The sequence below is a fragment of the Myxine glutinosa genome, chromosome 2 (assembly GCF_964187855.1).
Source record: "Myxine glutinosa chromosome 2, kmMyxGlut1.1, whole genome shotgun sequence".
NCBI classification, from domain to species: domain Eukaryota; kingdom Metazoa; phylum Chordata; class Myxini; order Myxiniformes; family Myxinidae; genus Myxine; species Myxine glutinosa.
The window spans coordinates 75123288-75138956 of record NC_136262.1 but is presented as its reverse complement, the minus strand read 5'-3'; the positions used below and the strand labels follow the sequence as shown (position 1 = coordinate 75138956).

Below are 15669 nucleotides of genomic sequence, written 5' to 3'. Positions count from 1 at the left end.
GCTTTCTGCTGCCTTTCTCCATATCATTGCGATATAATGTGCTCGCTGAACGTGTAACTTTAGCGAACCAGTGGTAGGTGGAAGACTCTCTCCCTCAGCAGCACGGTTGGAGAATAAGAACCAGCGAAGCTCGTTTACTTTCGTGTGAACTTTAGACTTGTACAGCAGACAGACGAAGCGTTCCAGCTGGGAACACACTTCTGGTGACGGATCAGTTTGTCCCAAAGACTCCAGAGCCTCCCATATCTTGTTGTCACATGTCATAAAGACCTTAAAGCACCAGTCCTTGCTCCTGCCAGCGAACCTTCCAGACATGTCACTTCCCGTGAATGCGTGGAATCCAAGTATTGCAGACGCACGTTTCTCTCCTAGCATGCCATGAATAGGTTGGACTGCAATGCTCCTCCTCAACTTTCCCTTCCCAGTGAGAAACCTCGTAGCAGGTGGTAGATCGTGAAATCTCTGAATCAGTAGGAGGAAGATATCGGTATCTGGCGAATCAATGATAACTTCTGCATCTTTGTCGACTGTGAGAGCATGCAGAATTAAGAGTGTATCGGCCTCTTCTTGGCTGTGCGTGAGTAGACTGTCTGGAACTTCAGTGTTGCCCGTGGTCTTAGTTCCTGATGTCACCATGAACTTCTTCAACTTGTTTGGATGAGCCTTGCTGTAAGATAGACACTTCACAGCCAAGTACTCTGTAAGCTCTGCCTTGGTCTTCACATTGGAAAGGAAATCTTTGAGTGAAATCTTCTGGATCAATGTACTATCCCTGACGTGATAGTATGTTGATTTCCCCTTTGTCCTCTTTAGGCGCATTTTGTCTTTCAGTGAGTTATCGATGTATCGGTCGAATACCAACCTCACGTCATCATAATGCACGGCAATATTTTCGAGGCGTTCAATGAACGATTGAGCAAAGTCACTGCAATCATTTGTTCTGTTTTGGAGATCCCGTTAACAAGAGCCATGCCATCAATGATTATCACTCTATGGCGAGAAGTAGTCTCGTTTTCATTGATCACTCCTGATCTTGTGGTTGTGTCTGGGTTTTGGCTGATCTGAGAGGGTTCCTGCAAATTTTGGCTTGAGATTTCATAGTCAGTTGATGGGTCATTAGTTTCTTCCCCAGCGTGTGCTGCTGCATCATTCAAAGCGGCAATTCCCGCGTCTTGATGCTCATTGATTTCTGTCGAAATAGGTTCTCCTGGTGGATCATGTACATCCTGCTCTTCAGGCTCAGCCAGATGCTCAAGTTGACGAAGGATTTTTGCCTTGTCGTATGCCAACAAGAGGGATCCATCAGATGCAAATAAAGAACGTGGAACGATGCCAAATTCATAGGTGCCAATACATTCTTTCAGGTCGAGCTCTGGTCGGCTCCGTGAGATAACGATGAACCTCTGCAACAATCCTCGCTCTTCTTTGACTTTGATCAGCTTGTCGCCCGATCTCACTTCTGTTGTGGCATTCGAACTCTTGAATGTTCGAAGTTTTCTTTTCGTCATTTTGTCCCACACAGAAAGTTTTCCCTCAGCTAAACGATCTGTGGCAAATTGCTGGAACATCTGTTGTCCGATCTCGTCGCGCTCTAAGATGTCGCTGGACACTTTTTCATTCATGACTTCTTTGGTGAGCAGGTTGTAGACCTCGTCTACTTCCTCTTCCATAAATGGATCGCCATGTTCACGGAACACCCTAGAAAGCTTGGAGGCATGGCTCATCACCCGGGAAAGCTTTCCCCCCGTGATTTCGTGGTGTTGTTTTCTGCTCTGGTTTTCACCAAGACCATATCCCTCCGCAAACTCGTGCAGTGACTTTGACAGCTCAGGTGCAATGAGGAAGAACTTGTCAAGCGCCTTCTCATTTTGAGTTATCCCTACGATTCCTCCAATCACCTTCAGTGTACGGTTTTCTTGCTCAATGCCATGGTCTGGGGCTATTGATGTGAAGCCTGCCAATCCTTTTGTCACACAGAAGTTCCCTTTCATGAATTCCCTCCACAGTTCTGGGTGCTGCTTTTCAGTCTCCTGCATTGTTGAAATGTAGAGAGGGAGCAACCGAGCATAGTTTAGATGATCGTGAGCGAAGAAGTACTTCGTGAGAGACTCGATGCTCTCCATATGCAGCAGCAGATCACGTTGTCTTGTACTTCTAATGAACAGAAGGATAGTCTCAAACTGTTTCATGTAGTTCAGGATGAAGCGCTGTATCTTGTTTGTGCTGACCTCAAATTGTTCCAGTTTTTTGGTCATATCTCTGGACTCCATCATGGCCAATGTTTTTTTGAGAATGTCGCATAGATTCTTCTCTGGCTCCATGCTCCCGCTGATGTCTCTCTGATATGCCTCTCCCAGACGAACAGATGACTCGTTCAGATAGGCCCTTTCTTCAGGTTCCATTGCCAGGAATCTCTGGAAGTACAGGTTGTACAAAGCGATCAGTGTTACCATGTGTGCCTCCAGAGCTCGATACAAGTGCCTCCCATTTAGTATTTGGCTCACTGTGGTTGGCGAGAAAAGTCCAGCCTCGACCCATGCCTGATCAATTCCACTCCCTTCCACGTATTTTCCTAATGCAGCTAAGGCCCAAAACACAACATGTAGCTCACCAGGTCGGAAGAGGAATTGCTTCCTGATGTCCTCGCGTTCCACCCACAGCTTCATCGCCAGGTCGTATAGCTGCAAATCGAGAGTCATGACTGTGATTGCCTCACTCCCCATAACACGAGTTGTGATGTTGTGAGCTCTCATCAGACCCGTGTACAGTGTATCATAGTCTGTAGGAGGCGACCTTATCAACGGAGGAACGAGAGCAACATTGGTCTTCTCACTGGACGAAGATAGCAAGGAATTGAAGGCTCCCCACGTCCCCGGAGCTGTGAGTTTGACGTCAACTTCTCCTTCTTCCTCGAAGTTCAGGCATCCAATCATCCAGGTCATATCGGTTTTCTTGTTCTTGTCTGTCTCGGGTTTTGATGTGAGCAGCTTGCAGTCGCTCTTTCTCTTCTCGGGTGCTGGCTTCTTGCAGGTCAACGTTTTACAGCCAACTGCATCATGTATCGTTTGAGCTTTTGATGACCGGTCAAGTTCAATTGGTGGTATCATGGGTGATTTCTCCGGTGATACAGGCTGGTAGATCGCAATTGCTGTACCATGAAGGGTATTCATCCCGCAAGGAGTTGACTCTAGAAAATCGATGTTGTCCATGGCAAACCAGACGAACGTGTCCTGAACCAACCATGGTGGTAGACAGATGCCTCCGGTGGACTCCATTTGCTTCAGTACGGAGTTGGCAATGCTGGTCTCAATCTCCATGACCTTTTTGTAGGAGATGGCGAGGTCCAGATGTGCAAGTTTCTCTACAAGCGCCTTGGATCGTGTGTTTTTGTGTATGTCGAGAGCTAAGCCCACACTCAATGGAGTTTCAAATCGTTGTTTGAATGATCCATCCTCGCTTCTTGGTTCGTACGATACCTGTCGGTCAGATTTATAAGCACCGACAAAGTGCTGCGCCAACAATGATGCACTCACACCAATGGAGTCCTCCCTGTTGCTATTTCCTACTTTCCTTGTTCCCATGACTGCATGCTTGCAGAAGATGTTGAGCATCGGGGGTGGCTTGTAATCAGCAAAGGTTCCATTAAATTTCCATGCTGGGGAAGATGCGATGTCTTTCCTCAATATTTTCGCAGCTCGCAAAAGTACTTTAAAATCGTCTTTGATGCTGTCTGCTGTAATTGTGCTTGATATCATGTGGTCTTTGAGCTTTGTGGAAAGAATCTGCTCTGGCTTTGTTTTGTTTGAGGGCCGGCTGAAATGAACATCGGCAATGTTGTCTAGGATCAATTGTTTCAGGTATGGCTTATAACTATGGTTGTCTGAGACCGGAAAGTCGTGCTCCTTAAGTAAATTGACATAGGTTACATGAATTTCATTCATATTCAGCACAGCATTTTCAGTAGTATCATTCAACGCAGTTTCAACAATTTCAATGAGTTCAAGGTCTGATAACACCTGACCAAAGTTAACATTGGTTGTTTCTGTTTGTTTTTCCGTCTTAACTATAGCACGTTTGGCCTTAACTACACATGGTAAATGATATTTCATGTCCTCAGCCATTGCTTGCAATGGGTCAGGCGAACTTATGACACTGTTCAGTCTCACTTTCAGATTGTCATTACTTGTTTCTTGGCCAATGTTTCTGATCTGGAGTCCCATGTTCTTTGTTGACACATTGTGTAGTTCACTTCCTCTGTCTTCCTGGCATATGACACATCTGAGCGCGTCAAATGTCTGTTCTCGGGAACACCTTCTGGATGTTGACGTGCTTTCCCCTAGATCACTAGAACTTGGTCGTCCTCTCTTTTTCAGTCGGATTTCTGCGGCACTGCCTGATGTTGTTCCTTTCTCAAACCTAGCCTTTGCTCGATCAATGTGCATCTTATTGGTAACATCTTTGTAACAAGCTTTATGGTAGCGGAGACCTTTTGCGAGCAATTCTTCAGCAGAGGAATATTGCAAACGTCTATTCAATGATGCAAACTTTGTTTCACCATACGTGTACTGTTCCTCAGCACCTGCCATCAGTTTCTCGACAGAGGAGAGTTTTGGTTTCGTTACAAAGGTTGTATAGTCTGTTTGCCCTATGGCCATTTGGCATACAAAACAAAGTCCGAAATCTACTGACTTCTCAATCTTCCTGGGTGGTGAGTCACTCATCTTGAAGGTAGGTGTAATTTTCTAGACACTCTTGAACTGTCGTCGGTCCTGCAAAGATAGATACTACTATTCAGATTCACATTTCGTCAACACAGTCAAAACCAGACCTTAACTAGATGGTGGAAACTTAATTAACCGATTTCATGCCGGCCGACCCCACTTTGGCTGGTATATGTCCACTATTTTATTTTCCTTGCATTTTTCTGTAAAAACAATGGCAGAAATGGCTTCCTTGGGTCTGAAAACATATAAAAGGACATATTATTCATGTTTATATGATATCTAGATACAAAGATATGCACAAAAGTGTATTTTCCAAATTTTATGGCGGCCATCTTGGATTTCTTCGAATTACTACCTATTAGACGTAAAAGAAAAAATGGAACCCTATTTTTTTTACATCTCTATAATATTCTGAAGCAGAATCCATTGCTAAATCAATTTTAACAAACAAAAAACACAAACAATATTGTTATGACATATGGGCCTGCACTAGTGAGTAGGAAAGTAGGAAAATAAATTTAAATGGAAAAAGAAAAATAATTGGAAGAAATTTTGTTGACAGAAGAAGTGGAGGATAATAACGAGGGAAGAAGATGGTGTAAATACAATATGTCATACATGTTTGTCAATCTTGCTTGTCAATAATAAGATACATTGCTTGCAAAAAGGACAGCAGTAATAACAAGTATTTTTGTGACTTATTAAGGATGTCATACATTATGGATAGCTAAAGACAATTTTCTGACCGTCTTGCTGAGTAGGCAATGCGCTCTGTCTCCTGCTGCTGTCGTTCAATTTCCTGCAGGAAACATTTTATCACCTTCTCATACTGCGAAAGTAGGTGAGGGTCAGATGTACCATGGATCTGCTGGTGTGTCTCTCCCACAGCCTCTTCCCTGCAAATGAGATACCACAACAGCCATGTTAATTTACCAATACTGTATGCCACACATGAATCGTGTACAAGCTCGTTTTGTCTTAGACTGTCGCACATTACGCGACTGTCGATGACGCTATTGTCAGAAAACAAAATGATGATGAAAAATAAATGCAGGGAGATAATGAAAAGGGTGAAAGATCTGTGCACTGTTGCTCATATGTCACCAGCGGTGTGCCAGGAGAAAGAAGCGGCTGTGGGGAAAGTCCTGGGTGGAGAGATAGCCGGCACAGGGAGGGTAATAACTTGTTGGTTTAAGAACTTGCTAGCAGAACCTGTACAAGTGCTGCTGTTTCCGCGACGCCTTGGCACTCCGCTTTGAATATGATTTACTACTTTAGTCATACCAGCAGACATGATCCCACCAGAAATCTAAGAGCTGGGCCTCTTTCTCTTCTGACCAAAAGCCTGCCTTATTGACACTATGGCCGGAAGTCACTGAAAAAAACCCAAAAAAAACACCTTTAGAGGCCATTTTTCCCCGCAAGCGGGGGTTGGCCTTTTTCGGGCACCGTGGTTGTTGTTGTTTTTCGGTCCCCTTTTTGAAGCAATGTTTTACGGCCGGATGCCCTTCCTGCCGCCAACCCTGTTTGTCGCCTTTTACGACAAGCAGGGAATTACCAGTGAACTGGTACTCAATTAGCCGACCTCGTAAGGTTATGACAGGCTGAGTCAACCCCCCTGGCGTTAATTCAGTGATCGACCGGGATTCGAACCCAGGATCCTAGGTATCCTAAGCTGTCACCCTAGCTGCTAGCCCAACACCAGGCAACACCAACACCGGAAGTCACTGAAAGCGGAAGTTTAATTGGTCAATGCATTGCGCCATGTCGGCGATCATCATAGAGCGTCGCACACTACACAACGATGCATGACTGTTGACAACAACTTGTTGTAAAAAGTTGAACATGTTCAACTTTTACGACGAGATCGCTGATGAGCCTGAAAACCTTATTGACAATGGTCATCATCCGCCACACATTACCCGATTGTCAAAGACCTTCACAGACTAAACTGTCGCTGACAGTCTTCTTGAATTGCATTGGATGGTGTGTGGTGGCCACAAGATGCTTACGTCCACCATAGTAACCTGGAACTCCAGTAGTGGAAACTGGGGTGCAGTGAGGCATCCCCAATGGCAGGTATTCTTGTCCAAAGACATCAAGTGCTAACACGTGAGCACGTCATATATCAATGGCAAAAAATACCTGTTATTGCCATTGGGGACATCTCAATGCGCTGCAATGCACTTCAGTTTCCCCTACTACTGACAAAAAAACTGCCTCAATCAAGTTGATTAAGGGTAAAACAAGGGAAAAAAGGAATAAAATGTCATTGCCCCCGTGTCTTTAATAATTTTGATGTACAGAGTTAAAGGCCGCCAGTCGGCCATCTTTGGTCAGATTACAAAATAAAATCTTCTGCACAAGTACACTCTCATATATTGTCATTGTGCCAAGATTGAACAAAATCGGTCCATGTATGTCGAGAATGGTTGGGAACATGCTTCAGTAACAAAATGGCCACGCGTCCGCCATCTTGGATCTGATCTCAAAAAATGGTGGCGTGCATATGTAAGCCATCTTTCTTTATCGGTGTGCCAGGTTTGCACAAGATCGGTGAATGCATGTCTGTAAAATGATTGAAGTGTTCCATATTGAGTTTTTTTACAACTGAAATGGCCGCCAGTCTACCAGTCGGCCATCTTTGATCTGATTGCAAAATAAAGTGAGGTCCACGTGTATGCCATCATGTACTGCACTTGTGCCAAGTTTGAACAAAATCGGTCCATGCATGTTGAATAAATGGTTGGGGACACGTTTAAGTAACAAAATGGCTGCCAGGTGGACATCTTGAATCTGATCTCAAAAGTGAACGACTTATGTACGCAAGCCATCATTCATTATCTGTGTATCAAGTTTGAACAAGATCAGTAAATGCATGTCCGAGAAATGGTTGAGGTCGTGTTCAACATCGGTTTTTTTTTACAACTAAAATGGCCGCCAGTCGGCCGTCTTTAATCGCATCATGAAACAAAATGATGTGCTTATGTTAACCGCCATGTATTGTCTTTGTGCCAAGCATGAACAAAATGGGTCCATACCTGTCCGAGATATGGTTGCGGACGCACGCATGCACAGATGGACCTATACAGACGGATGGATGGACAGACGAGACATGATCCATAAGCCCCCACCCCACAGCCTCCTTCGGACTAAGCCCAATGTTGGCTAAAATAAACCTGTCTCATTAACAGCTTCCTTAATCTTGTCACTTAATCCTCATCACACAAGCACAGACAATCTTGTCATCTTGCAGGTAGATGCCATCTTGGATATGACATTATGGAGCGAGAAAACACTCATTTGTGACATAACTTGCTTTCTATGGAGATTTGTAATGGTCGTTATTACACTTCTCTTTTATATTTGTGCCCCAGCTGTGTGCTGCTCTATTTCTACAATTATTTGTGCCTATCCTTCGGGTTCGTTTATTATGCCACCAAATATAGTAGAGGTTTTGACCCCGGCCCCCCCCCCCCCCCTTCCTTCTCAGTTGCGCACAACACCTTATTTCCCTCCACTTCCAAACTTCCTCCTCCACTCCCACACTCCATACCCCTCTTTCCTCTCTCCTATAATTATCATTTCTGTTGCTACCTCTTTGCCCCCAGTCATACAACACAAACACATCCCCCACTTCTGCGCACTCTGCACAGTCATCGTGCTCGCCTCGATTTACTGCATTCAAATGAGCAAGCGAACTGATGTCATTTTCCCAAGAGGCGTATACTCTATTTATAAACCTTGCCTTGAACCCAAAGTTTGCATTCTCTTGTCCTGGGTTTAATTTGTACTACTCTAATTGGATTCAACTCAAAATGATATCTGCTGTTGTGACAGCAACCCAGTGCATCATGAATCATGTCATCCTTCGAATTAAACATTATGCCAGCTGTCTCTTCTGCAATCGAGTCAATAAGATCACGTGTTATCTCTAGCACAAGGAGGCCTCTGGGCTGGAACTCTGTGCAAATTCCAAATTATATGTGCGATTTGGATGTAGAATTCACTGGTCTCATCACATGGGCAATTTTGTTCAAAAACCACGATGGCTTCTAAGTGGAAATCAGTTAAGATCTTTCAGTGAGATGTCAAAAAAAAGTTTAAAAAAAAGTTTTTTTAAATGTAAAAAATAAAAATAAAAATAATAATAATAATAAACATTGTTGTTGTGTATAGTAACAATCAAAAACACAATGTGTTAGGCCTAAGAGGTGAGGATCCAGTGAGGAAAAGATCAACAAGTGACCATGTGACACACCTATATTATAACATGGCGTTCCCTGTTATTGAAAAACCAAGTTATAAAACATGGTATAACTTTTCAGCCCAAAACAAAGGTCTTTCAGGCCTATGTACAATGATAAACTAGTTCAGGCTTGCAGACTAGCTACAAGGGCAAAGTTTAAGGGAGGGAGGGGGTTGTGTATATTAACCTCTCCATAATGCACTGAACGTGTGGAGTCATTAATACACAAACACATTTGTCATCCACAGACACTTCCAGAGAACATATCCAGAGACACATCCACAGACACATCCACAGAAACATCCACAGAAACATCCAGAGACACATCCAGAGACACATCCAGAGACACATCCACAGACACATCCAGAGACACATCCAGACACATCCAGAGACACACCACAGACACATCCACAGACACATCCACAGAAACATCCACAGAAACATCCACAGAAACATCCAGACACATCCAGACACATCCACAGCCACATCCACAGAAACATCCACAGAAACATCCACAGAAACATCCACAAACACATCCAGACACATCCAGACACATCCACAGAAACATCCACAGAAACATCCACAGAAACATCCACAGAAACATCCACAGAAACATCCACAGAAACATCCAGAGACACATCCAGAGACACATCCACAGCCACATCCAGAGACACATCCAGAGACACATCCACAAACACATCCAGAGACACATCCAGACACATCCACAGAAACATCCACAGAAACATCCAGAGACACATCCAGAGACACATCCACAGCCACATCCAGAGACACATCCAGAGACACATCCACAGACACATCCACAGCCACATCCACAGAAACATCCAGAGACACATCCAGAAACACATCCAGAGACACATCCACAGACACATCCACAGACACATCCACAGAAACATCCAGAAACACATCCAGAAACACATCCAGAGACACATCCACAGACACATCCACAGAAACATCCACAGAAACATCCAGAAACACATCCAGAAACACATCCAGAGACACATCCACAGACACATCCACAGACACATCCACAGACACATCCAGAGACACATCCACAGACACATCCACAGACACATCCACAGACACATCCACAGAAACATCCACAGAAACATCCACAGAAACATCCAGAGACACATCCAGAGACACATCCACAGACACATCCACAGACACATCCACAGACACATCCAGAGACACATCCACAGACACATCCAGAGACACATCCACAGACACATCCACAGACACATCCACAGACACATCCAGAGACACATCCACAGACACATCCAGAGACACATCCACAGCCACATCCACAGACACATCCACAGACACATCCAGAGACACATCCACAGACAAATCCAGAGACACATCCACAGCCACATCCACAGACACATCCACAGACACATCCAGAGACACATCCAGAGACACATCCACAGACACATCCAGAGACACATCCACAGACACATCCAGAGACACTTTTGAGCGTTTGTCCTTCGTCAGAGCAAGGCTCACTTTTCACCAATTCGCCCTTCGTCGGACCCACTCTTACTCTGAGGGCTCACGTTCCAAATGTCAGCCGCAACTCGCTTCCCAAGGCGGTTAAAGTACTCTTATTGACATTCATTTAATAAAATCATCTGTGAAGTTTTGTATATAACTGTCATCATATTCAGTGCACCCAGTCATCAAAATTTAAAAAGGATTGGTACTTCCATTCACGAGAAACGTAATAATTATTGGCTGTCCACTCTTTTTGTTACCTCACTTGCGGCCATCTTGATTTTCAGCACATGTTCTGAATCAGGAAACACGTGCTTATGGGTATTAGTTATTTGTCTCTATCTCTCTCTGATGTACCATACTCATCACAGAACGTCGGTGCCGCCGCAGCAACTTCCTGAGCAAGGGTTTTACTGGGTAGTTTGCCATTACTTTCCTAGCAGTATTTATGGTAGGGATTTGGGGTGTGGACATGGAGCCGGCGAAAGGTCGCGTACTCTTCACAAAGGACACCATGGGAGAAGGTCGCGTACTCTTCACAAAGGACACCATGGGAGAAGGTCGCGTACTCTTCACAAAGGACACCATGGGAGAAGGTCGCGTACTCTTCACAAAGGACACCATGGAGGCTTTAACATCCACCAACTAATGCTGGCAGGATGGAAGCTGGAAGCCTAGTTGGAAGCTGGAAGCCTAGTTGGAAGCCTAGTTGGAAGCTGGAAGCCTAGTTGGAAGCCTAGTTGGAAGCTGGAAGCCTAGTTGGAAGCTGGAAGCCTAGTTGGAAGCTGGAAGCCTAGTTGGAAGCTGGATTAACGTCCACCAACACGCAGAACATGGAAATGGAATTTGGAGGAAGTGGTGTACAATAATTGATTGATTGAATGAATGAATGATCGTTTTAAGGCCATTTTCCCCGCGAGAGCGGGGGTTAGCCTTGCGGGCCCCATGACAATCATGGTTCCCTGTTTGAGGCAATGTTTTTATGGCCGGATGCCCTTCCTGACGCCAACCCTTGGTCACGCTCTTACGATGCGCAGGGATACGGTGTACCTGTTCTAAACCGGGGTACACACCAGGATCATTCATCCCAGCAAGCTATTACTCAATTTGCCGACCTCGGAAGGATGACAGGCTGAGTCAACCCCCTGGCGTTAATTCAGCGATCGACCGGGATTCGAACCCAGGATCCTAGGATCCCAAGCCGGCACCCTAACCGCTAAGACAACACCAGGCATGATTGTGTAATTAAAATAAATAAATAATAATCGTCAAATAATTAATTTATTAATCCATTGGCTAATAGCATACCTAAACCACCACCGTTTCATCTGAATCTTTACACTTTTGAAAATCAATAAATTAAATAGTTAATCAATCAATCAAAAATAATCGTTGCACCCAAATCACTTAGTCATTGTCATGGCCACATATCAGTTTCCTAGTTCAAAAGGTAGCTGAGATATTGCCCAAATAAGAAATAAAATAAATAAGTACTTAATAAATCGGCAATAATGAAATAATTAATCAATTAATTGATTCATCAAAATATACAATATACAGTTTTTGCCAAAGTAAGTGCTCACTATTGTGCCCAAATTTCAGCCTCCGAGCTCAAAGGATGGCTGAGATATCGCACAGACAACCAAATAAGAAAGAAAACAAACAAATGGAGTGAGTACTCCCTTTCGGCATGCGTCACGTCATCGCCGGGTCCCCTTCGGCGCATGGCGACGACGTCATGCAGCGCCTGGAGATGGAATAGGGAGGGGCGGAGTATAATGAGTCTCAGGGAAGCAGAGTGGAGGAGGGATTAAGTAGTTGCGTGGGGGCTCTGTTGCTGTGCAACCACTCACTTAAACCCTGGAAAGAACCCCGTATATGTGGTCATGTGGGGTTTCAGTGCTGGAATCAGGAAACGTGAATTTAGCATAAAGGTTTCACTTTAACTCCATGGGTCATCTTGGTTAAAAAAAAAACAACCTTTCACATGCACATCGTCTTTGATGTGTACAAACATTGGTGGTACAGTCATTTAGCATCCCCTTTAAATGAAATCATGCTGCATGGACCATGATCCATAGTATGCTGAAAATCAACTTCCCTGGCTAAAATGCCTCTTGATCCCACTGATGGTCCACATGCAGGAGGTCATAAGGGGTGAAAATATTCCAAAAAGACCTCGCACATAAAGGGCCCCAAGAACAGGACGATTCGTTCAGAGATTGAAAAGCAATATAACCATGGACCATATTGAAAAAGATGTAGCGAATGGTCTTTTACATCGGTCTACGGAATGAATTCGTCCAGTGCTGGGACCAGGACTGCTGCAAGGTTAAGCGATCACGCACACACACACACATATATATATATATATATATATATATTTAAAAAAACATATATAGATACATATATATATATATATAGTATATATGTATTTATATATATAATATATAAATAATGTAATATATGTGTAATACATTGTAATTATTGTACATTGTAATTGTAATTATTATTGTAATTCGTGTATTGTAACACATACGAGCTTGGCTCGGCTAGGCGCGCTGCGTGTCGTTACTGAAGAATGGCCTTATTTTAGCTGAGGATAATGACTGTACCTGAGTTGCTGAGTTGTCATGATTTACACCAATCATAATGCAAACAATTACAGTCACGTGAAAAAGTAAGTACACCCCATGTAAAGTTTTGACTTTTTCAACATAGTTCAACATACAGCTATTTGATCTTCATTTCAACAATATTGATAGATAAAGGTGATATAATATAACAAATATCATGAAACATTTACATTTTGTAGTCCATTGTATAATTTAAATAAACATAAATGCAAATTTCGCATGTGGAAAAAGGAAGTACATCCTTGGCTCCAATAGGTGGAATTGCCCCCTTTGGCAGAAACAACCTCAAGTAGGCGTTTCTTATAACTGTCTACCAGTCTCTGACATCGACTGGGATCAATTTTTGCCCACTCCTCCATGCAGAATTCTTTCAGCTGTGCGATGTTGAAGGGGTTCTTGCATGCCAGCTCGTTTCAAATCCCCCCACAACATCTCAATGGGATTTAGATCCGGGCTTTGATTTGGCCATTCCAGAACCCTCCATTTCTTTCTTTTCAGCCATTCCTTGGTGTATTTACTGGTATGTTTAGGGTCATTGTCATGTTGCAAGGTCCACCTTCGGTTGAGCTTCAACTTTCCGACAGATGGCCTCACATTATCCTCAAGCACCCTCTGGTCCAATGAAGAATTCATAGTGGACTCTATGATGGTGAGCTGCCCAGGCCCTGATGCAGCAAAGCTGCCCCAAACCATATTATTTCCACCACCATGCTTTACAGTTGGTATCAGGTTCTTGTGGTCAAATACTGTCTTTGGTTTTCTCCAAACATGTCTTCTGGTACTGTGGCCAAATAGTTCTACCGTTGACTCATCTGCCCAGAGCACATTGTTCCAGAAGTGCTGGTCTTTGCCGAGGTGTTCATTGGCAAACTTTAGTCTTGCCCCGATGTTCTTTCTGGACAGCAAAGGTTTTCTCCTGACACACCTCCCATGTAGATCAAATTTGGCAGCCTCTTTCTAATGGTAGACTCGTGCACTTTGACATCAACAGTGGCAAGAGCTACCTGTAAGTCCCGTGATGACATTCTGAGGTTCTTACAGACTTCTTTCAGCATCTTGCGGTCTGCTCTGGGGCTGAACTTCCTGGGGCGGCCTGGCCTGAACAAGTTGGCAGTTGTTTGGAATCTTCTCCACTTGTAGATGATCTTCCGGACAGTCGAATGATTGATTTCAAATTGTTTGGAGTTCTTTTTAAATCCCTTCCCAGACTCGTAGGCATCTATAACCTTCTTTCTGAAGGCCCCAGAGAGCTCTTTTGATCTAGGCATGGTGACGCCGCACACTTCCAACAACAAAGAGCAAACCAAACTAAATGTCTGAGGTTTAAACAAGACATGTTCCTCCAAGATCCTCTCTAACGTTGTTCTAATCCTTTGCACCTGAGCTGGTGCACCTGATTCTAATTTTAGGTATTTGAAGTAGTGATAAATGTATGGGTGTACTTACTTTTTCCACATGCGAAATTTGCATTTATGTTTATTTAAATTATACAATGGACTACAAAATGTAAATTTTCTCATGATATTTGTTATATGATATCACCTTTATCTATCAATATTGTTGAAATGAAGATCAAATAGCTCTATGTTGAAATATGTTGAAAAAGTCAAAACTTTACATGGGGTGTACTTACTTTTTCACGTGACTGTATTTTGCACAAATTTATTCGTAGTGTTTGTGATATTACATTTTTATAAGCTATTTAGGTTGAAGATTTAGGTTGAAAAAGTATATAAAATTCAAGAAAGAACCCCTCAGCATATACATATGGGAGGGGTAGGTGCAGACTGGAAGTTTGGGATGATTAGACCTCACCACCACGTAATTCAAAACACCTCACCACCAAGTAATTCAAAACATCTCACCACCACGTAATTCAAAACACCTCACCCCCATGTAATTGAAAATACCTCACCCCCACGTAATTTAAAACACCTCACCACCAAGTAATTAAAAACACCTCACCACCAAGTAATTTAAAACATTTCACCCCCACCATATTTAAAACACCTCACCACCACATAATCCAAACCACCTCACCCCCATGTAATTCAAAACACCTTACCACCATGTAAATCAAAACACCTCACCACCACGTAATTCAAAACACCCCACCACCACATAATTTAAAACAAATCACCACCACATAATTCAAAACACCTCACCACCAAGTAATTCAAAACACCTCACCACCACATAATTCAAAACACCTCACCCCCATGTAATTTAAAACACCTCACCACCAAGTAATTTAAAACACCTCACCACCATGTAATTTTAAAAATTTCACCCCCACCAAATTTAAAACACCTCACCACCACGTAATCCAAACCACCTCACCCCCATGTAATTCAAAACACCTCACCACCATGTAATTCAAAACTCCTCACCACCATGTAATTCAAAACACCTCACCACCAAGTAATTCAAAACACCTCATCACCAACTAATTAAAAACACCTCACCACCACATAATTAAAAACACCTCACCACCACATAATTCAAAACACCTCACCACCACATAATTCAAAACACCTCACCCCCATGT

General features: G+C 43.3%; 1 protein-coding gene across 1 annotated transcript in view; it reads right to left on the bottom strand.

Moving 5' to 3' along the window:
* Positions 1 to 15669, bottom strand: part of RASEF (RAS and EF-hand domain containing) — a 99259-nt gene that overhangs the window by 81809 nt on the left and 1781 nt on the right. The window contains exon 2 of the mRNA XM_068107972.2: positions 5471 to 5620. Coding sequence (XP_067964073.2) covers positions 5471 to 5620 — 150 coding nt within the window. The remainder of the gene's footprint in view (positions 1 to 5470; positions 5621 to 15669) is intronic.